We start from the raw sequence: 24,328 nt of genomic DNA, 5'->3' as shown, positions 1-24,328 counted from the left end.
ATATGCTATTGTTATACCTGGAACAGGTACAATCCACTATATGTGTAAGTGCACAAATTGGGACCCAAGGGCAGGCTTAGCAGACAAGATTGGTATTATTTAAAAAGCTACTTATTGGTGAGGTAAGCTTGTAGGTGTCAAATTCATACCAATGTCTTTCTATAAAAGACAGACTTCATCAGCTGGCATTATTATTTAACCATATATCAACAACATAATGTGTGGCCACCTTTAATTTTGGAGTTTTTGTGCAGAGCAGAATAATGTACAGGTGGACAATGGATAACTGTTAAACACACTCTACACATATGCTAGTTGTGCCTTACTTCAGGGACAGGATCATTTGTATTAAGAATGTTTAGACTGTATTTGTCACAACAGACCAACAAGACCAGGATCTTTAGACTTTTAAAACATGGCTGAGAGATGCAACCTTTATTGCCTGAATTTGGAAGATAAAACTAGTGCGGCTCAATCCATTGTGTGACGGTCAATTTTTTTAATGAATTTCTCAGACAATCCATGTTAGCCCCAACATGTTCCCATCTCAGGGCGTCAAATACTGACACTTTGAGAAAGCCTGACAAACATCTATGGACAAGCCAGTGAACAGTGTATTCATTTGGTGGTATAACTTTCAGTTACAGCAACCATAGAAAATAGAAGATCATAGTTGACAGTCACAACTTTTAATAAAATTGAGTATTGTAAGTTTACAACTAGGATTTACCAATTTTATCAGCAGAATATTTGATTTTCAAGTTGATGAGGGCTGCTTGAACATAATAGTCCACCATTGTTCTACTATTGTTTTTCTCATTTAGGGAGGAGGTACAGATCCAATCAATTCAATTACATTGTATTTATATCATTAAATCATAATAGAAGTTATCTCAGTAGTAATAGTAATGATAATACAAAGGATAATGGATAATTAACTGTAGCAGCTGGTATTAAGCAGGAACATGGAGGAAAAAGTTGAGTTAGTAACATTCATTTAATGGATAAGAATGCATACAGATGGAGAGGAAGTGGAGCTCAGTGCATCATGGGAAGTCTTGTGGCAGTCTAGGCCTATAGCAGCATAACTAAGGGATGGTTCAGGGCTCTCCTGAGCCAGCCCTAACTATAAGCTTTGTTAGAGGAAAGTCATAACGCTACTTTTAAATGTGGAGATGGTGTCTCCCAAACTGGGACCTGGTTTTTACGTCCTTAAGGAATGCTGGAAGTAAATATTTCAAGTCTGTTGTAGGATGTGATGGTACATAGCCTGTTAGTAAAGACATATTGATCGTTTCTAGTAAAGTACCAACAAAGGGTATTAACTTATTTAAGCAGCCTAGTTGGGATGGGGTCTAAGAGACAGGTTTATGGTTTAGAAGAAGAAATCATTTAAGTTAGTTGGTGAAGATCGTTGGGAGGAACATGTTTTACAGCTGTTTCTAGGGTTCCTGATTTTGAAGATAAATCAGTAATGGTTGACAGTGGCAGGTGATGAATTTTGTCTGTAACAACTGAATTCAGTGAATGGAATTTTATCATCGATGAAGCACCTGAAGTTGTTACTACTGAGGGCTGTAGGAATACATGGTTCAATAGAACTGTGACTCAGCTTCAGCCTGGTTACAGTGCTGCAAAGAAACCTGGGGTTGTTCTTATTTCCCTGTATTAATGATGAGTAAAACCACATCTGGCATTTCCAAGGGTGTTTCCATATGTTTTAAGACTAAATTGCCAGATTAAGCAAGGTTCATCCAAGGAATGTCATTTCCTTTCAAAAACGACATTTGCTTGACCTTGTGACTTTGGGGGTTGTACCATGGAGCTAACTCTCTTTGTTTCATTATCTTCTGTTTTAAAGGGTTAACAGCATCAGGTGTCATTCTCAGTGACCTTGCAGCACTATCAACAAGATGATCAATTTGGGAGGGACTGTTAGCATAGTAGTCCTCTGTTAAATTGAGACGGTATGGAATGGTATTGAATGAAATGCTGATGGAATCAGACAAGTTAATAAAATTATTAAATAGTGTTCAGATAAAAGGGATCTTTGGAATTAAATGTTAAATTTTAATGCTATATGGCAGATCAAGGTCGAGGGTGTGGTTAAAACAGTGAGTGGGATTATAAACACTCTCTGACAGAAGTCAGTTGAATCTAATGAGACAAACGCAGTACCAAGGCTACCATTTTCAAATTACACATGGATATTAAAATTACTTACAATAATTACTTTATCTTTTTAAAGACTAAACTTCATAAAAACTCAAAATATGGACCAGGAGTACAGTACACTGATACAAATAGAATGGGATGTAGTGTTTTCTAGGTTGGGTGTGAAAGACTTAGAACAAGGCTTTCAAATGAGTTCTAATTTAATTTAGGTTTAGAATTGATTAATAGGCTTGAGTCGAGGATAGCTGCAGTTCTACCTCCTCAGCTGGAGCCTCAAGGAATGTGAGTCTATATGACTGGGAGTGGATTCATTAAAGCTAAGATATTTTTCATGACCCAGCCAGGTTTCTGTTAGACAAAATAGATCAATATGATAATCTGATATTAAATCATTTGCTAGAACAGCTTTAGATGAGAGAGATCTGACGTTTAAGAGTCCTCTGGTTGGTCCAGATTGAGTTTCCATGGTGAGGAGTCAAGTTTACAATTTACAAAGCCTCGCTTCCAATGCGACAAATACACTACACCTAATACATGTAGGAAGAGCTAAACATTTGACACACAAAGCAGAGAGAGCAGGAGACTGAGAGGGAGTGAGAGGAACCATTCCTTGCTTCAGAGACAATTGTCACTTCTCTGTGAGGTTATGGGCGGGAAGTTGCTCTGGTGGAATTGTGAATGCCTTGTAAACCCATCTCATTTTGGGAATGAGGTGCAAGTTTCCAAGGCCTTTAATATATTATCTTGATCATGACATCAGATCACTGCAGTTTGCAACTTTTTACATCCTTTTCTGCACACATTGTGACTAGATCTCACATGTAACAGAATATATCCACCTACCTCAAGTACATAATACCTGCACATAATACATATTTATTCCAGCATCCTTTGCACTATGCTCCATTGTACTGTGTACATGTGTACAAGTATGCACCTGTATTTCTCACATGTACATAATAATAATAATAACGGTAATAATAATTTACTTGTGCATCCTTTGCACTCTGCTCATTGCACTATTGTCTCAATCTGTCTATTTTGTTTTTCTTTATACTGTGTACATATGTGTTCTCTATACTGTAGCCTGTGTCTGATTATATTATTGTATTTTATTATTGTATTATTGTATAAAGTAAGCACATCTTGAGCAATGTATAATCCATAGTCGAATTCGTCGTGTGTGTACACATACCTTGCAATAAAGCTGATTTTGATTCTGATTCTGACTCTTGTCAACAAACATGGTGCATCACTGGTTAAGGGAAACAGCCCTGTTATATGCACTGTACTTAATTTATTTTGCTAAAGAAGGGCAAAAGTAACTCTTCACTCGTCATTTTCCTTGTTTAAGACAACAAGGAGATGTAGAGTTGGGTGACCTTTCAACTTGTGGTCAAACTGCACCGATTGCCTTTGCCCCTGGCTGAGATCCACTTCCAGACGCGGTCTGGCCAATCCAATTACTATGTGTGTGTGTGTGTGTGTGTGTGTGTGTGTGTGTGTGTGTGTGTGTGTGTTGTATTCATTTACACCTTGAGAGATGGCATAGATGTACCTTTGGCAATATCAGTCTTGCAGGTGTTAGGTGTTGCAGGTGTCAGTCTAATAATGCTGTTTGGGTGGCTTCTAAACTTCCTGCCAAATCTGAGCAAGCTTCAAGCAATGAGTATAACTATTTTGTTGTTGATACCCCTGCTGAATCTAAGGTATTCACTCTGTAGCCCATAGACCTTTTAACATCAGACATTTTGATATGTCATAGCTGGAAAAGCACAGGTGTAAATAAAAACATTAATAAAACTGTTGTGCTTTTTGGTTCATTGGGATGGCCAACAGGAAAACCTATGTAACCTAGAACATAACAGACATTTAAAATGAATTAGATACTCTTGTGGATTTCCTGCTATGATAATTCAAAATATCTGCCTTCAAATAGGTCTCTTGCTAATTAAAACGGTCCAATAATTTAGCCATAATGATTGAACTTGATGACATGTGTTCCTGGCATACAGATAAAACTCTGAGTTCAGTGAATTCCATTACCCCACGAAATGGGATTCATGTAATGCAAATGGTGGGGTTAAATTCAGTAATTAGTCATGTCCCCAACAGACTTGTATAAACCAGGCTATAATGGGTTAACACTGCACTGCTTTTTTTTCTTGTCCCGCTTTCTCATCTCCTGACTGCCCTTATTACCAGGACTCAGAGATCAAAATGTAATATTTGTTCAGGGGGGTTGAAGGTTAATTGTACAGTGTACAGAAGTGTGTTTACATCTGCATTGCTATTCAGCAGTCTATCTGGACATAGCAACACTGGACCTTGTTTTACATTCAGTGAGAAGCAGTTCTTTAACTACTGCTTTATTCTAAGTCAGTCTATCTCTGAACTCTGTCTTCATTTATCACTGCTGTGTTAGACTCATGTCTGCCACACTATCCTCAACAACACACAAAAACATAAATAAATAAAACAGAAAGTGTTGTTGGTAAGAAAGCCACCATACAGATGCTTATATACATGCTTATACAATATTTGAGAGAAATAGGCCTTTTGTGTACATAGAGAAAGTCTTAGATCTTTGAGATCAGCTCATGATGAATGGGGGCAAAAACAAAAGTGTTTATAATTTTGTTCAGTGCAATAATACTTGTCCTATTAAATAAATATTGTTTGTTTATACCTCATTTGGAACAAATGAGGGGAGCACTGTGTGAGGTGCAAGACTAAGTAACGTTAAATTAACCTTACAAAAATCTTTAATATTTTTTACTAGAATAAATGCAATGGTTTTCCCCTGGTCAAATAAACATACTGCATGTTATGAACATCAATAATATCCTCTGGTATCATTTAGTCACTGTATAAATTCAGGATGTAATACTGTTATACTGTAATAACAGCCAATACACACACCAACATGTGAATGAGGGGAGGACTGGCACTTATTTTTTTCCCCCTTCAAGCACTACTGCTTTCTCATTTTTCACCTTGTGCAGTACAGCAATTCACAATGCAGTATTGTGGAAGGTCCTTGCAGCTTGCCAACCTGAGTGTGTAATAGCGGCTTCATCTGAGGAGAGGTAAACGGTTTAAAAGGACATTGTGTCTTAGAACTGTTGACACTGTGCGTCTGTCTGTCTCCTTTTTGCTGTAGCAGATGTTAAGTGTGTGCCATTTACTGTCTGTACAATAATTCATTAATGATCAAACTGACCCCCTCAATGTTAAACATATCATTTAAAATGGTCTCCCCTAAAACATGTCTGCCATGGCTCACCCAATTTTTCAAGTTTAGAGAAAGATGTATCCGAATCACTAGACTGACATTTTGATTGACGATTGGATTGCATTTTCATAATTACAACAGTTTTTTTATACCCTTGACGTGACCCCACCCACCAGTAGGACATACTTGCAGACAGATAGTCCCTATTCTCAATGACTTCCTCATCAGAACATAGTGGAAGGGTGGGTGGTTTACGAAATATCGCGGGACTGATGTCAATGCAGTATCGTCTGTAACGTAGCCAAGGCTTGAATATAACCTCTGCTCTTCCACATGACTCAATTGCAGTGCAGTTACAGACAGTTTAACTAAATCAGTTCACATTCGTATGATCAGCTTACATATTAATGTAAGCACATTGTCACATAGAAACATCCATTAACTGTTTAGTAAGCTCAAACTCAAGTAACCAAGGTAAATGGTCCAATTTATTTTTAACAGCACAGATTGGTGTGGGTGGCCCGTAAAGATGCATTCTAACTGAGTAAGCCAGTGATGTGGTCATTGAATGCTGTTTTATTCGGTTGTCTCTTAAGCTCAGGTGTTATTGCCTATAACTATAGTTATAATCTTTATTATTCCAAAAAAAACAGGCAGAATTTTTTATTTTTTCATTAACTGAATATAGTTATCTCTACTCTGTTATATCTGTCCAACTAGTAATTCTTACATTTATCTATTTATGAGAATGCTACGGATTACTTTAATTGTAATTTGGCGTAGGTCTTCAGCCACACTGCACCAGAATCGACCCAGGTCCTAGTATCAGTGATTACACTGTCGGGTGATGTACCTTTCTAATTCCTCCCTTCTGAGTTATACTATATGACACTGCATAGAACATCCAGTGATGTGTTGAATCTTCTTTATTGGCAGCCTCCGTCATCACTTAGATTCCACCTTAACACCAGCCCTGGCACCTGAATAAAGATTTCCTATCATGGAGCCTGAGCACAGGCGCCACGCTCTTAAAATGTGACAAATGCAAATGGGATGAGAGAAATCAAATGTGACTAACGTGTATGGAAACAGAGAAAATCAATTGTCTCCTGAACAAATGGATAAGCTATTAAAATGATTGTGTGCTATAGGAATATATTATCCTCAGCAGCTGCCAGCAGAGGCAACAGCGACTCATATTCCAAGTCTGCTTGGCCCAAGAAGGCACACAGAGCTCCCACTAAGGCAATTATATCCTCTAGATATACTCTGCATGAGCAGAACATGTGATTTATCTGCCTTTTGTCATTCTAATAGCTCTTCCAACTCATCATTATAACAAGCATACAACATGTAGTAAAAATGTGGCCACACAAAAAGTAATAAGTCGATTTTTTTAGCTTTTAGAATATGCAGACCATAAATGCATACTCTGCCAAAGATAATTTGTCTGTTTGTCTTTCAAAGGAGATGGTGCTAAAAATGATGCTAAAGACTTGGCTTTGAAGCAACATTACCATTCCCCAACTTTAATAATACAAAAGCTTTTGACTTGCAAGCTTGGGAGTTAGGGACCAGACTTTGAACTGTCAGTGATACTGAGAATAAATAATTATTATTATAATTAAAGCTTAGATGCCAAAGTGTCAAGATATGAAACGTTTAAAAAAGGCTTTTATGAAACAATTGCAGCTGGCTGAAGTTTGGATAAACAGTTTTTCATCGTTCTCTGTGGGGTAGAGGCTTCAGAGGAGAGGATTCAATCCACTCTTCAGATAAAGACAGTCGCGGGGCTTCAAATACAGCTTGTTAACACTTCAAAACAATCAGAGCATCTCTGCAGGCATGGGAAATGTTACACAGCATGACAATGACACAGATTTACTTACTGAAGTTTAGGCAGCTTTTTGGAATAATTTCCCCCAAAATAAATGCAGATGATGTACATGATATCCATGCACATCCTATTAGCTGGAAGAAAATGTCAGGAAGGAGAGCAATCTGCCTTAAAACAGGTTACATCTCCACATGACATTGATGGGATGGTAACCTTCTGAAATGGCAGGTTTATTGGAGTCTGAAACATGGATCCATTAAAATTTTAATAAACTAAATCACAAAATGGCGCTGTGGCCTACTGTGCTGAGTGACCAGTGTCCTTCACAAGAATTGAGACATCATACATTCTTCCTGTTTGTCCTGATAAATTCAGGTGTCAGATTTCAACAGTGATGGGAAATCTCTGCACAAGAAATAATGAAACAACAAAAAAGAAGACTATCTCCTAAACGGCACAGAGTGAAACCACAATTTCTCTGTCGACAGGGAATATACATGATGTTGATGATACGAGACATAATGTTACACAAATTTAAATATAGACTATTTCATTGTTCTAAATCCCCCCACTGAACAGTGATTGTCCCACTATGGCTTAGCAACTGTAACTAGGGTTAAGCAGTGTCTTTGCCTGCCCTTCGTCATCTGTAATTGCAGGCTTTTGTATGATTAAAGTTGGGGAACGGTAATGTTGCTTCAAAGCCATCAGCATCATTTTAGCACCATCTCCTTTGAAAGGCAAACAGACAAATTATCTTTGGCAGAGTATGCATTTATGATCTGCATGTCCACATAAAAAAATCAACTTATTTGTCTTTGTGTAGCCACATTTTAAATTTTTAGTTACATGTTGTATGCCTGTTATAATGATGAGTTGAAAGAGCTATTAGAACGGCAACAGGCAGATAACTCACATGTTCTGCTCATGCAGAGTATGGATATAATTGTCTTACTTTTCGCACAGTCTCTCCAGGAAGGCATTCATACTGTTGCACTTGGTTGTTCACATAAAAAGTGACATAAAATAATTGTGTCAAGAATGACAAAAGACAGTTAGAGAGAGAAGTTCAAACCATTGCTCCCTTCTCTCCTGGGGTTGATGGGGGGTTTCCAAAGCTATTTGACCATCCGACGAGAACTTCTGACTTGTTTTTAGTTGTGGCGTATTTACTAGACCTCTTCTCTAGACTCTGGGTGTTTACAGACTACTTGAACTCCCTTCATTTTACATAATCTATTGTTTATTTACAACTATTGGCTAGTACTGTAAGCTTGAAAGGAGTTTTCCTGTTGTCTACTGCTGATACTTTCTAATAATAGTTTTGCTAAAATTAAAATATGAATGCAGAAATGTTTGTTTTATCAGTTTAGTTTTTTTGTCTTTCTTGTTGTGGCATTTCTACTTTTACGTAACTAAAAGATCTGAACTGTGATGGACTGGTGACCTGTCCAGGGTGTACCCCGCCTTTCGCCCGATGTCAGCTGGGATTGGCTCCAGCCCCCCGCGACCCTGTACGCAGGATAAGCGGTTGATGATGGATGGATGGATGGATAAAAGATCTGAATAGCACCACTATTGTAGACACACATAAATGTAAACTGAGGAAATGGGGGATGGGTAGAAAGTCTTGTCAACATGACAACTGCATGATATAAGGGTAACATGTACCTCAAAAAAAACAGACATAAAGACGCGGTCATAAACACACAGCTGTGTAGATCGGCACACACACGCAAACAGAGATGCACTCAAAGTCACTTGAGACATGAGGCGTCGTCAGAAATGGGCATGTGTCCCATACCACGGGGAGCCCTTCCAACAGCTTGGCTTATAGATGAAGGTCTCTGCAAGCACACACATACGGAAACGCACACACTCTCACACACGCATAAAAAAAAAAACACAGCAGCACACACACCGCCTCCTGCTGCTGCTCCTGGCGAGCTATGAGACGTGGCCTGCTGACTAGAGAATAGCAGAATTGTGTGTTTGGGCCATCTGTTGCTGAGACTGATATAGATATCACACACACACACACACACAATAGTAGACACAGAAACAAATACTACAGGCGTACACAAATGTTGCCCATGCACTTGCAGATAGATACATAGAAAGAATATGGTGTTTATTATCCACTTATGCCCATGGCTGTCACACTCGTGGAATTTTAGTTGATGATTAATTGTCATACAAATTATTGTGATAAATGATTAACAACTTGTCTTTTTCTGTTCATTTAATTCCACACAGCGGTGTGATTGGCTTTGCAACCTGGCCTAAATCCACATTGTTCATTGTAATGGCTTGTTGGTCTGATTGCATTTCACAACAATTCTAAACTGCATTTTTAAAGAAACCAATATTAAGCAAAAATCTGTGAAAGATAACTTCCGACAGCAGTAAGGGACACCGATCAAGAGACCTGTTATTTGCACCTGTCTATCATAATCTTGTTTCAGAAAGCAAAATATATGGTCTCATATGAGTTCAAACAAAAGAACCTACACAATAGCAGTAGGGTCTGGACAGCCGAGCTTTTTGTCCACGTTTTTTATTTATTGTTTATTTTTTTGACATTGGAACCTCATGCCCAGCATGGGAACACAACTTCTGGATCCAAAACTTGCTACAGAGTGCAAACCTTAAGTTAAAACGTATTTTTTTAGGCTACGCACACTGACTCCTCTTGTGGATTAAAGAAAAATGTACTAGGTAAAAACAAAACAAAAAGGCCACCGTGTATCTCTTTATATTCCTAAATTCCACAGCACAGTCGGAAGGCTGTGCAGCTCCACTCTGCATCTGCAGCTAGCAAAGAGTTGTTAAGTGTTGGTCCTAAAGGGACATGCATTTATTTCTCTATTTTGCATTAGAGGTGACAACTAATAAAAAATGAGAGTAGACCTGGAGTAAACATTATTAAGAATGCAAGCAAATATAAGCAATCACGTTGTAAAAGTTGAGGCTTAAGAGTACGTTATTTGACAATAATAAAAAATACAGCAGTGTATACACTGAAGTTGTAAGACATTTTTGCTATTCAGGTACTTCTGTCTTATGAAGTGACAAGTCAACATAGTTTCCCTGTCATAATTTCAACCTGGATGTTGTCACGCATGCTCTTTAAGAGTGCGGTACTACATCTAAATAAGATCCAGTGTCAAAATGACTACAATTTATTCAGCTAATTTAATAGGAGTTATACACAATATTGTTTGTCTGGTTTCAGGAAAGTGAGCAAAGTATCTAATGTAGACTATTTAAAAGATGTGACCACAAGGCTAGTTGGGGTAAAAAATATAGAGCTGGATCGTGTTTAGCCTAGCTTATTGTACACTCTCCCTAAAACCACAAGTTGTCTTTTGTTTGTACATTTTGTGTTCTGTATGGGTTTAGCAAATACGATGCATTGTGCAAATAAGTAAACATTAGAGATGTTGGTGTTTTTACACTTTGGACAGAGCCAGGGTAGCTGTTGTCTTACTTCTTGTCTTTATCTCTCAGATAGGCTAACTGCATTCTGACTCCAGCTCTGCACAACAATTTCATCTCACTCTACGAAACTATATCTATTACAACTATTTCTATACCATAAAATGATGAAGAATCTAGCCGCAGAGAAAGAAAGACATATTATGCATGGATGGGAAAAAATGCAAATACTAAAACCTTTCATGACATTGTCCCGACGTAAATGTTTTAAAAATGAACTCATACATCTGAGAAAAAAAAATGTACTCTGCAGTTTCTTGCTTTTATGGTCCCATTAATGAGAAATAGTGGAATTTATATTTATTTATTTTTCCACAAAGAAAATTGTATCATTTTGCAGTTTTGGGTAAAGTGTATATTTTAGACCATATCTTTTATTCAGATGTCTTATCTGAGGCCCAGGTATTGTTCAGTGCTGGATGGTGTATTTGCCGAAAGGCTGAAATACCAGCCAGTCCATTCTGGAAACATCTTTATTACTCAACCTTTGAGTCCAGTCCTCTCAGAGTCAGAACAATAAAGACAGCAAACATCAAGAACAAAACAAACCAGCAAAGGAGACTCAAATAAGGCCTGGATCAAATTTTATTGACATGTCTTTCATGCAATTAGGAAATTGGGAATGACAGAGACTGACAGGTCCTGTGAGACGTTAAGTGTGTATGAGAAAGGTTAACACTTACCAAGCTCTAGCAAAACTGAAAGAAAATAAATACATAAAAGCTATTTTCCATATAAAGACCCATTAGTGGAAGCATTGCCATTATTGTCCCAGAAGTGCCAAATGGATTTCCTTTACATTTCAGTCTTTGAAGGAATCTTTTATTAAGGTTTTCCATTTTAAAAAGCATACTTATTTCAGAGTCATTATGTGATTTTCCATTAAAAGCCAATTGAGATGTCATGGTTATAAACTTCATCATATCTGTGTGTATATGAACATGTAATGGGGCAGAGAAGCATTACATGTATCACAAGACATCACAAGAAGCACTGAAGGATTTCCCATGATTTTAAAACAATTATTTTCAGGTAACGTGATAATAATAATAGTAATAATAATAATAATAATAACACAATTTATTTATTTGGTACCTTTTAAACAGTAGCAAATAGAATCAAATAAAATGATCATACATGAAAGTAAGAAAATACAAAAATAAATGGGCTTATATGGTAAGATATTAAAACACTTTTAGACATACACTGCAAGGAATTAATTGCCACTGATGCTTGGTGACCAATCTATGGAGCATCAGTGATATCAGTGAAAAGAGGTGCCTCCACAGAGCACAAAGGATGTTAAAAGACGTGAGACTCCTTAATTCATCCTCAGCACTCCACTGTAACAGTTTTCATTTCAGTGACTTGTTATTTATCCACCCATCGACAGTACACAGTACCGTGTACCTTGTGGGTAAAAGCATATTTAAAAAGGTGTATTTTTAAAAGCACATTTTAAAAAGCAATTTAAAAGAGGGCAAAGATGAAACTTGCCCAGCCTGTCCTCACCAGAAGAACCCCCATATAGGTAGTTATTTAGGCATGGATTGAGAGGAATTAATTGGCTTTTACTAGTCGAAAGAATGTGTGTCATCTGTGTAAAAATGGAAAATAATATTGTTGTAATAATGTTTCTCTTAGTGGTAACATGTAAATGGAGAAACGCATGGGGATCAAGTACTGATCCCTGAGGTACTCCACAAAACAAAGATTATTTGGAATCACCAATAACAACACTAAAAGTCCAATGTTGGAGATGTGAGAAAAATCAATGTAACACAGTGCCAGAACAGATCTTGTTTTTAAGACCCTCAAATAAATGATCTACAGTATCAAAGGCAGTGGTGAGATTTACATTTATTCATTTAGCTTACACTTTTATCCAAAGCGACTTACAATTGCTTAGTATGTCAGAGGTTGCACGCCTCTGGATTAACTAGGGGTTAAGTGTCTTGCTCAGGGACACATTGGTGTCTCAAAGTGGATTCAAACTCGTCTCTGTAACTCCAAAGGCAAGTGTCTTAGCAACTGCGCCATCACCACCTCGAGATCTAAAAACATTAAACTTGATGAGTGGCCAGAGTCAGCTGACTTAAAGTCACTGGCTTAAAGTCTTAAAGCTAGTGAGCTGAAATTTTATTGTATCAATGTTAATATGGTCCAGTGTTGATCATCTTTATAGAGCTGACCTGAGGTTAGTACAGTGTGCAGTGGAAGGGAACAACTGCATGTGGTAGATTTGCAACACAAGCACCTCACTGTTTAAGTATTCAAGTGTTGATTTCTGATCAACCAGGCTTTTAAGGTTTGGAGAAGAAATAACAGTTGGCTCAAGTTGTTCTATTCCTGGAAGGCTCTGACAGAAAAAGCAGGTTGGCTTCTTCTTTGTCTTCTAAGAGGAGGAAGACAGTCTCCTTTAATTGTTGCTCTAGTAGTTTGGCTGGTTTTTATTGTGATGTAATTATGGATTGGTGCAGGAATTTCAAATTCACAACTTTTGTGTTGTGTTGCATGACAGAATGGGCGCATATTTTTGTCTGCTGCTTCCAGGTCTTTCTCCAGCCTATCAGATGACAGCGAGGAAGCCCGAGCCAGGTACCTCTACAGTCAGTGGGTGGGACTTGGTTTGACTGACGTCCATCTGTCCAATCACACGGTGCAGCTCAGCCTGCCTGGTTCCACACCCAACACCATCACTGACAGGTCTAGTCACCAGTGTTTCTTGCCAAACGGGATCCCCTGTGACCAGCGTGGCCCAGATGACCTGCCGAAGCAGCAGTTCTCCTATGCAGCCTACTCTGCTGTTGGAAGTCTGCAGGTACTGTACCATCTATTGACATTTTCTAAAACAAAGGTCGCTTCACCCTCCTGGCCTCATCACATTCATATTGTCAGATTGTCTAAGTCCTCAGCCCCTGGCCACTGAAGGGTCATCAGTTAAGGTCATAGCCAGGGGTTGCAGCTCCAAATGTTACAGCTTGGTGGACCACAGTTCAGGGTCCAAATGTGTCTCAATGTTGTTTTTTTCAGTAGGTCAGACAAGGATAAAGATGATATTATTATTTATATTTTCTAGTAGAATGTCAAACTGATTTGTGGCATAAAGAAAAAAGTCCTTAAAAGTCTTCTTTGTCTGCAACCATTTCAAAAGCAATCTTGTTATATGCCAAAGGGGCTGGTGATTCAAGGTTTATTTTAATAACAATTGAATGCATTATATAAAGCAGATGTGAACATAAATGAATCCAAACTTCACCTTCATCCGAACCATAGAAATGAAATCTGCTGCAAAACACTTACTCTTGTGTTCTTTGTCTTCATCAGTGTTGTTGTAGTTGGAATCAATGCTTCAGCATAGTTGAAAGAATAATAATAATATAATATTATTTTTTTGATCAAATATAAAAGGTTTTCATTATATAGCCATTTGCTTGTTTTCTGACTTTTAAATGAAACAAAAACTTTCTTCTGCTACATGTTTCCCTCGGTACCAGACACAAAAATCAAACATGTTTAAAAGAAAGCTACATTTTATTACAGCGGCTCTCAAACCACTGAATTGTCTGCTGGGCCCACCTTGTTTGAGCACGTTGATTAGAATTGTTTGTCTTAAAAGTAGTTCACACCCACAGCAAACTATTTTACTATCAGGGCCTTGTCTGAAAAGAAAAGACCTTCTGACGTGTGAAGAAATACATCATACATTTTTTGGAAACATTCATAGTAAAGGCCACATATTTAACGAGGACATTGTTAATGTTGTCATCTAGTAACTCGATCTGTCTGATTCATCTCAGCAGGTGACAGCGGTTGATTGATTGATCTCATTGAATAGATGTAATACACTGTAATTAACAAATGTAATAAAAAGGCCTCTGAACTTTCACAGGTTGGGAAAAGTAGACACAAACAGCACAATCAGTCTCCATCAGGTGAGGATGTGTGGAGAAAAAGCTCATTGCACAAGCAGAGAAGCACAGACAGCACTGGAGTTGTGGCGGAAGTTGGTTTGATAATCACACGCTGGAGATACCTTTTACTCAACAGTCTTAACTGAGCCTGAGGGGGACAACATTTTCCAAATTGGGCCCTTCATTGACTCCAAAACCACCTTAACCCACCCACCCTTAGTTCTAATACAAACACAGGCAATTTCAAAGAAGCTCTTGGCCATTAGCCTTACAGTGACACAGATGGAGTCCCTAATGACCATTTCCAAATTCAGTGTTATAGATTTATCCAGGCCATGCTCACATATATATTCAATTACTCAATATGATTATAAAACACAAAAGGTCAAGTCAGTTTGAGTATTTTTTTTAATCTTTCAAATTAGACAGTGACAGTTATGTTCCTCCTTTTAACTTAAAACAAGACAAGGAGAGAAAAAAATGCCCTTCAATGATTACTGTAAATGATTAGAGAAAAGTAAAATCCAACTTTGAAGAAATTCAAATTATGAGTACAAAATTAAACGTAGGTCCACTTCATCTATCTATTCAATACTGAGGGCTAAATTAATCAAATTATTGGTCAAATTGTGCGCAGAACTGAAATACTATGGAGAGGATATGGCCGTGTTTGCTGAAATGATGATCATAATAATATAAACAGAGGCTTTGTTATGTATTATTGTATTGTAACTATATTTGCAGCTGTATAACTTGATGATGTGCTAGTGTTTACTGTAGGTCCATTTTCTTGAGGTTGCTACAGGGGAACTTGTGGGTGTTATTAAACTTTATTAATATAAAGGGAAACACAAAATTCAGGTGGCAGGTGGCGATTCAAAATATAATAGAATAGAATGCAGTAAAGCTCACAGGCACTCTGTATTGCTTTTAAATATGTTTTTTCTCCTGTAGATCAACTTTTACAAGGTAGTTAATTTGTCATTATACAGCACAAGGTTGGAAAAAGAAACAAGTTTGTAGTCCTTTCATGCTACACACAGAGAACTTAACAGATTAATATATTAAAATTTTTAGAGAAAAGTTTTAATGTATTAAAATATTGTCTCATGTAATATCCCTGCTGAGTCAGCACACATGTATGATTTAGTCTTCCCTCCTTAATTGTCTTGTTTGGGGAATTGACGTGCATGTGGCACCTTTTCACCTCAATGAGAAATTAATTCATTCTAATTCAGTTAGAAACTCCAGGAATTTAATTGCTCCTGTGTTTCAGCAGGTTTTCCGCTCATGTTCAAAACTTTCTCCACATTCAGAATCTCTTCCACATATCTTTTTTCTCTGACATGTCTGGAAAAAATTTAATAATTAATAAAAATAATTAATTAAATAATATTACGAGAATAACGTCATCATTTAATCATAATTTTTTTTAAAGTCAACCTGCCCTATACTCTGCTGTGCATTAGCCTGAGTTATTGCTCTGCTGATATGCTAGCAGCCTACACTCTTCAGACCGTCTGCAGACACAGAAACGTTTGGGGCTGGATGAGAAGAGGAGGTGGATAAACAAAACTTACTGAAAACACTTTCGATCAGGCAGAAATCCACACAAATATTAACTTCAGCACCTCAGATAACGTGCAGCTCACAGTCCCAAACAGATCATATTTTAGATGTTTATTATATAAAACTCTTTCAGTTAGTTAATGTTACCGCGACTCACAGCACAAGACGCCGGTGTCGCATCAGTTGGTAGAGTTACTCTCCCCGAGAAGATATTGTCAGTTATACATTTATTTTTCACAAGTGTCACTTGCATGAGTCCCACGCACAATGTCGGAGAGTTGGCACCTCTGGTGTTAACCTATGGTGTTAAGCTAGCTAAAACTTTATTTGCTAGTCTGCCTAATTGTTAGCTCCTCACCTTCACCTGTCAGACATCCCGTATATAGTGCTTCTTAGAGCATATCAGAGCATATAATGGTTGGCATGGTGGTCCAGTGGCTAGCACTGTGTCCTCACAGCAAAAAGGTCGCTGGTTCAAACCCCGGCTTTTCTGTGTGGCGTTTGCATATTCTCCCCATGTCTGCGTGGGTTTGCTTTGGTTTCCCCCTCCGGTCAGTGCAATTGACTGGCCACTGATAATGATCTGGAGTTAGTCCCCGGGTGCTGCATAGCGGCTGCCCACTGCTCCCTAGAGGGATGGGTTAAATGCAGAGAATGAATTTCGCTACATGTCCAGTCCCCTCTAAAAGTATTGGAACAGGAAGGCAAATCCTTTGTTTTTGTTGTTCACTGAAGACATTTGGGTTTAAGATCAAAAGATGAGTATGAGAGAAGAGTTCAGAATTTCAGCTCTCATTTCCTGGTATTCACATCTAGATAAATGGGTGGGGTTCAAACAAACGGTGATATGTCCTGAATGGTTTAACACATCTAGATGTGAATACCAGGAAATCAAAGCTGAAATTCTGAACTCTTGTCTCACCTTCTATAAGCCCAGCCCCCGCAACCGTACCCCACCCTAGCAGTTGCAGAGCCGAGCGGCTCACACTGTAGTATATTTTATCCAAATTTTATAAATTCTGGAGCATGTAAGCCCCGCCCGCACAAGCCACTACGCTCTGCCCCCTCAAGCGCTGCCTGCCCTCTGCGCTGTTCTCTAGTATATTTATCAATTCTGAATGTGTGGTGTGTCCAAATTGCACCAAACCCTGCACTCCCTTGGGTCTACAGCAACACATCCATCTCAGTCCAGACAGTTGCGATGCCAAAATCAGAACTGTAAATGATACAACAACTGTGCATCACCACCTGAAATACACTCAAAGGCAGAGTAACTCTGAAAGTCCACTGACTCCGGCTACGGTGCATTACAGCTGCGCCACAGTTTTGTTTCATCCTGAGCCCGGTGTCAAAGTCCACTGAAGGCGTCTCAGAAGCGTTTCAGAAGAAAAGCGTGCAGCCCGCCCATTGTTATTGACTTGACCCCGTTTCATTCTGTCAAATTCAGGCTGCATATGCCACACGCATTTCAGAATCTGAGCATTTTGCCTACCTGATTTTGCAGAAATGTTTAGATTTTGTTGATTTGGTCATTAAGTAGGCTACGTAGGTTTCTTTTTGTGTCTGTTTTAACTGTGTTTATTATAGTTTTATGATCGGGAGTCTCCAAAGGATGTTTTATTTTGAAAATATGCCGTTCTGTGTCTGACTTCCTGCCTGGTACGATCTGCTCTGTGCTGCTTGACGTGGCTTCCGTCAAAAATAGACAGGTTATCTATTCTCTGCCGAGCGGCGTCAGCTGCGTCTGCGTCTGGTGGACTCACAAGCATTGACTAGAATGGCCGCAATTAGCTCTGGCAACTGCAGCGCAGCCGTAATGCGCCATAGCCGGAGTCAGTGGACTTTAGGCGTAAGTGATTCTGCAGAAGGATTGTTGATATTTGAACTCAACTGCCAAACAAATATTTGGTCTATCTCAGAAGCTCCGCCCCCCCTAAATTTGAAATCTCTGAGGTTTCCCCAGCCACAAAACGCCTTCGCCATTTGCCTGGTCATATAACTGTCTTCACTGTTTATACTCTTCAGACCTTTTCCACTTTGCCTCTCTTCCCCATCACTTCTGTACACAAGCCCTAACAAACAGAAAGTGGTGTGAACCTTGTCACACATCATTCTGTTTTCCAGTTACAGGGCTCTGTAGGAAAACTGGATTTTGGAGGACACACAAAACAGCGAACCAATGAGCTGTGAGAAAAAAAAAACTTTTTTCAATTTATCGAAATGGGAGCACCGTGTTTTTACAAGCTGGTAAAAGCAGCGTGACGAGTCGCTGAGCGTCTTTCCTGCGCTGAGCGTTTTTTCCGGTCGGCGCAAGTTGAAAAATGTTCAACTTTGGGAAAAACCCTGCGCTTGTCACTATCACTTTTTACCCAGCCATCCAATCACAGTGCAGAAGGGGCGAGACAAACACCGCACCGAGCACATCCAATCTTGAACAAAACGATGTGTCTACTCGCCCGCAAAATCTGATGGACCCACGTACGGACAGTCTGTGATCTCATGTTTCAGCCTTCTCTTCATGCAGAGTACGGGCCAGAACAAGTAGGCCTACATACTTTGTGGTGACATTTTTACATTCAGTAAGTACCCTACTTGCAGCACATCACCTCCACAGAAATTGTGTATCATAGCAACCACAGCGTCTCGAAAAAAAACAATGCTCCTCCAAAACGCACCCTAACTCTCCCAGCTAGTTTTTTTCGGAAGAGCAGGCGGCGTTTTCAGCTGGTAAAAAAACGCTTTGGTGGCCCCAAATCTTACAATTTCCATATTTTGGAATGCCTATGAATGCAGCACTTTGTATAACAAATATAAAATAAAACCATGTAGGGTATTCACTATAGTGAATTGGGTTATACCCAAGAAGATAATTTGTTAAAATATAACAGGAGAAATGTTCTTGATAGGGTGCTTCAGGCCATTTCTATAGATAAGACATACTGTAGTTAACACACATTATGCATTGCACTTACAACAACACCAGCGAGTTCAACACAGAAACTGTATAAATCTTCATCATGGTATTTGTGTCATGCAAAATGCACTGTAAATCTTTTCTGCCCTCCTTCAGAAGTGTGAAGGTTAATGGAAGTCATTATGCATGTAGTCTTTCCATGCCAGCCAGCAGACACACACACACAATGAAATACAGTCACACTATTTTTAGAGGGTTTTACTTCTCTGTATCCCGGGAACAGAGAAAGGGGTTGAAGGAGATGCTTGTTATTCCCTTGAGCCCCTGCTGGCCTGAGGGCAGATGAAAAGTTGGAGTGATTCTCGGAATACCAAGTTTTCCTCCTCCTTTCTATCCCTCGCTCTCTCCTTGTTCTCCTTGCTCCGCTTTGCTCGATCCATCCAGCTGTCCACTCGTCGGAGTCTACCCAAAGGAGGGTCACAGTCATCCATCACCAGATTATTTCCTAGCTCCGTTTCCTGCACGCTGCCTTGAATTAAGCGGCAGTTTGCCGGATCTAAACATGGCTTTCAGACAATTAAATATGGCATTTTTGATGGATGGATGGTGGCCCACAGCAAGTTTACCGGGCTAATAAGTCCTGCTGATGATGGCACAGTTCTGCTGGTGCTGCGGGAACTATGCTCTGACACACACACACACACACAAAGAAAGGCAGAAAGATGAAATAAGAAGATAGCATTATTTTCTAAATGTGGGCCAGAGGAAGATATTGTGACCATGCTTATTGTAAGGGATATTGCAAAATGCAAATTGTAATACAAACCAAAATGGATATATTACACATATTCTACATTTATATTATAATGATAAGGGCTGCTTGCATATCTGTTCTCACTTTTCATGTAACTAAATCTTTCAGTAGCAATATTACATTCATTGGATCCTATTTCTCATGATGATTTGTATGGTATGATGTGTTAGATTAGAGTGGGAGGGGTTGGAAGAGATTTTTGCCGCTTTTAAATAAAGGGGCAGTTATATTTTCTTGTGAATTAGTGTTCTTGTGATTAAGGAGTGGTGAAGAGAGTTTTCGTAAATATGAGTTGCATGGAAACTCACTTGTTTTTGTATACGGATCAGTGCATATAGGGCTTAAATCATGATGTAAAATTAATAATTTAAGACATTGCTATTTTGTGCTCTTGCATTATTGATTTGTGTTCTAGAATTATGGGATTGTGCCGTCAAATTGCTCTCAAATTCATAATTCCTGAACACGAAATAATGGAACATGAGAAATTGCAACATAAGTTGAAAGTAATTTCTGCACATAAACTAATTATTTTAGAGCAGAATTTAGTAATTGCATGCCCCCCCCCTCCATTACACCTGCCGTGTTCTGTTTGGTTGGACATGAATTTACATAAGAATGGTAAATCTCCTAGATTAGGTGGCTTCCCAGCAGAGTTTAGAGGTACTTGTCTTGAAAAATATTCCTCAGTCTTTGTGGAGGTCTTAATTCACTTTGATCAGAAGACAAAATAAGGTAAAGACCATTGATCATGTCTCGACTTCTTCTCAGTGCGGACTGTAAAGTGATAAATAAGGTGTTGGCATTGAGATTTGAATGGTAAGTCTTGTGTAGGTTTGTCTGCCATCATGATATTCTAATATTTTGTTTAGTACTCATGATGACCTGTCCTAAAATATATATTGGAAGGGAAATTAAAATATTTTGTTAACTTGCTTATTCATGGTTACACAGCGGCTCAGTCATGAGGAATCTAGAGTTCATGTAAACAGCTTAAGACCTTACCTGGATTCTGGATTAGATGGGTTACTACATTTTAGTAACCATCACTGACCTATAAGACTCACAGGTCATGTCGGACATGAGTGGATATGGTGGGGTTTGACCGTGTGACCGTCTTTATGTAGGGCAGTTTTTCTAAGCCCTTAGCCAAACTGCCACTTGCCACATGCTCTCACCAGGGACTCACCTGCACATGAATCGCTCATGCAATTTTATCTCAGCACACTGTAATGTATCTTCTGAACAAACGTGCTATGTACGTTCTATTTTAGTAGTGAGAAAGAACATTTTGCAGACAAAATCAGACCATCTACAATCTTCTTTTGTTCACTTTTATGGTTCAGCTTTAGAGTAAATTGGTATGGTTTTATTTGTAGCCTTCCTTACACACTAATCAGGATACGTGTTTGTTTTTCTTTTACTGATAGGAGAGGGAAAAAACAGTAATGAAGGATAGGAACGGATGTGGCAAATGACACCAGAGACAGACCCAATTGTCATAGGAGCTGTGGGACTTAAAAAGCACACACTGAGAAAATACACAAGCAGCATCTCAGGCGATATAAAAAAAAAATCCTCCTGGCAACGTACACATTCACCAGAAGGTGTTATCCATCAAGACAGAGACCAGCCTCCCCATAGAGCCGCAGGACTATTTGGTCACAGCTGTAAGGACTACATGTGGAAATCACGACTCACTTTGAACTAAACTGAAGAAAGTGATAAGAATCCGTAAATATCCGTACTGACTGATTATGTAGTTCATTTACTGTTTTCCTAAGCTAAGATGTCACATCACCATTCAAATGCCCTTCAGTGTATGCATAAGTAAGTGAATGCATCACCATTTAAAGGCACTCCTGTTTCTACAACAGTAGCTGAACACATAACAAAGGCTCTTTTACTTGTATAACAGCAAGTGAATGCATCTGCTGAATCTGACTGTCAGCTCAGTAGTGCATTCAGTTGAGTAAAAAAAAAATAAAGAACAGCCTATACAAGCACTGTACAAAAGGTCAGTGGCTCAGCAATCTATTATCAACACCATCAGATGATTGTTTCTGTAAATGTTGCTGTCTTTTAATCTGCTTTTAACAAGGAAGTAACGTCATGTGAATCACAGCTGAAAATCTGCCACTCTCCAGCACCAGTGAGGGGAGCTGCACTGCTAAAGGCTACTGATTCAGTCAGTGACCATTGGGATTCACTGTAAAATGTGATTTGTTCATGCATGTGCTGAACACCTCTAGTAAGGACATACAGTATAAAAACATAAAAGACAGGCACATTAATAAGTTGGTAGTAAGTGACTGGATGGACCTACATGGTAACAGATGATAACTTCTGATTATTACAATAATCAGAGTAAATAATGATGATTAAAGGTGGCTGTGGTTCGGGAGGTAGAGTGGGCCTCCCACTAATCAGAAGGTCAGTGATTCAACCTGCGGCTGCTCCAGTCTGCATGTGCAAAATGTCCTGCAAATTGCTGCCTTAGCCATCAAAAAAATAAATGTAATATTAGTCATGCTGCTTAAAAATTACTGTGTGGCACGTTCAGTCAGTTTGCCTGTTTTAATATCTTTAACCATTCTGATTACATTAAAATGGATGTTGCTGACTGATTGTGTGATTACATTCACATTTTAAGTATCCCAAATTATGAGATATTCTAAGAAAAAGACACAAAACCATGTAGTTGTTGAACAAACTATGAATGCTGTGAATTAATTAACCATTCCTTGCTTCTTTTGAACTCTGACCAGCTGACCTCTCCAGTTTTCTGCATGTTTTTTCTAAGAAACTCTTTCAAACTCTAAATAACCTTTTGATTTCCACCACAGCTATTACATATTTATATGGTTCTCTCTTTTTGATTCTTTCTATTTTGAAGAAATTGCCTCTTAACAAAATCATCTTTATAGGAAAATATTAGGAAAAAACAGACCCAGAAGCTAAAACAGCTGTAAATAAAACTCACTTACAGTTTTTCTTGACATGAATTATTAATTTAAAAGGACAAATTCAATTCACTTCAAATCCAGCTGGATGCAAATGACAAATGTGAAGGTAAGCTGGGGTAAAGGCGCCGGCTTCATTACGTGACTCAACATCACAGCATCAAAAAACTCACTGATGCCTCATAAATGCTCACTTTTAAGCCTTCCGAGGATAATCTGGGGGAAAAACCTCTTACTTATTCTACACTTCGATGGTGAAGTACTTCACCCATCCCTTGTCCTCTTCCCTGTCTCCTCTTTTTTCACCCATTATTTCTTCACTTCTCCTGTCTTTTGGGTTACTTCCCATCTTTGTCCAGTGCACTTGCAAAGAACATTTTTTGAAATTGTACTACCTGGGACATACATATTTATTGCCCAGAGTAACTGAGGATCTATGGATACATGCACCCCTGACATGGGGTACCACCCCCTGAACTCTGAACAACGGGCAAGCTGCCCATGTAGTTTAAAGGCTATACACATACTACACAGGTTTCACTGTGGTACTGGTAACTTCTCGGGGTGAAGGCTGTAAGGGATATGATTTACTCCAAGCTGGGCCTGTATCAGTCATCAGGAGTAAGAGAAAAAGATGGCGCAGTAGTTTTCTATTGCAAGACTGCCAATTTTAGGAATGAACATGGTGTAAAAAAAATGGTGTAGTCTTGTAAATTTCCCAGATTCAATCACCACCTTTTTAACAAACTCAATCTCATTCTTTCAGTCAAATTTCAATCAACATGGTTAACGAAGAAGGCTGATCAAGGTTGTTGGAATCACAACAGCACTGGATAGAAGCAGTTGACTGGCCCTTTGGGGGAGATTCAAAGAATTGTGGTTGAAACAAAGAAAACCACTAACACCTAAACCACTTTCTGACTGGAGAATTATAGATTCCAGGACGTGTGAAATGGAAGGTGGCTCACAGCACGCTGCCTGGTAAAGCAGAGTGGGGTACTGACACCTCAAATCATTGAAGGAGGAGAGCCCAAAGAAAGTCTGACATTAGATTTTGGCTATCCCCTTATTCACCTGACCTAAGGTAGGAGAATGATACACCCCAGGAGGTGCGGTGCCTCTGGGCAATAGCTGACATCTCCCACTGAGACAGCCTTAAATTTAGAGTGTTAGATTTTAGAGGTTAGAAACTTTACTCTATGAGGTAAGATGTAATGTATGGAGTGCTGCCCTTTTTTAGAAACTACTTTTGGCCTTGTGCTGTCAGAGGCAGAAGGATAAATGGGGTCACCCAATCTGCTACTATCAGACTCATAACAAACGACAGGAAGAGGGGAAGACCAGGAATGTTGAACAGTTTCTTGATCGACTGGAAACTGAAGCTGTAGGAGCAGAGGACAATGGCTGGT

General features: G+C 38.9%; 1 protein-coding gene across 6 annotated transcripts in view; it reads left to right on the top strand.

Annotated features, from left to right (window-relative positions):
* The window catches only part of LOC123971735 (inactive N-acetylated-alpha-linked acidic dipeptidase-like protein 2), a 580,586-nt gene that overhangs the window by 278,175 nt on the left and 278,083 nt on the right, over positions 1–24,328 (top strand). For all 6 annotated transcript variants that reach the window (XM_046050743.1, XM_046050744.1, XM_046050745.1 and 3 more), the window contains one exon: positions 13,299–13,566. In XM_046050743.1, the coding sequence (XP_045906699.1) occupies positions 13,299–13,566 (268 nt within the window). The remainder of the gene's footprint in view (positions 1–13,298; positions 13,567–24,328) is intronic.

The sequence above is a fragment of the Micropterus dolomieu genome, linkage group LG05 (assembly GCF_021292245.1).
Source record: "Micropterus dolomieu isolate WLL.071019.BEF.003 ecotype Adirondacks linkage group LG05, ASM2129224v1, whole genome shotgun sequence".
In the NCBI taxonomy this organism is placed as follows: domain Eukaryota; kingdom Metazoa; phylum Chordata; class Actinopteri; order Centrarchiformes; family Centrarchidae; genus Micropterus; species Micropterus dolomieu.
The sequence above is the reverse complement of the archived record's forward strand: the minus strand, read 5'-3'. Positions and strand labels throughout refer to the sequence as shown.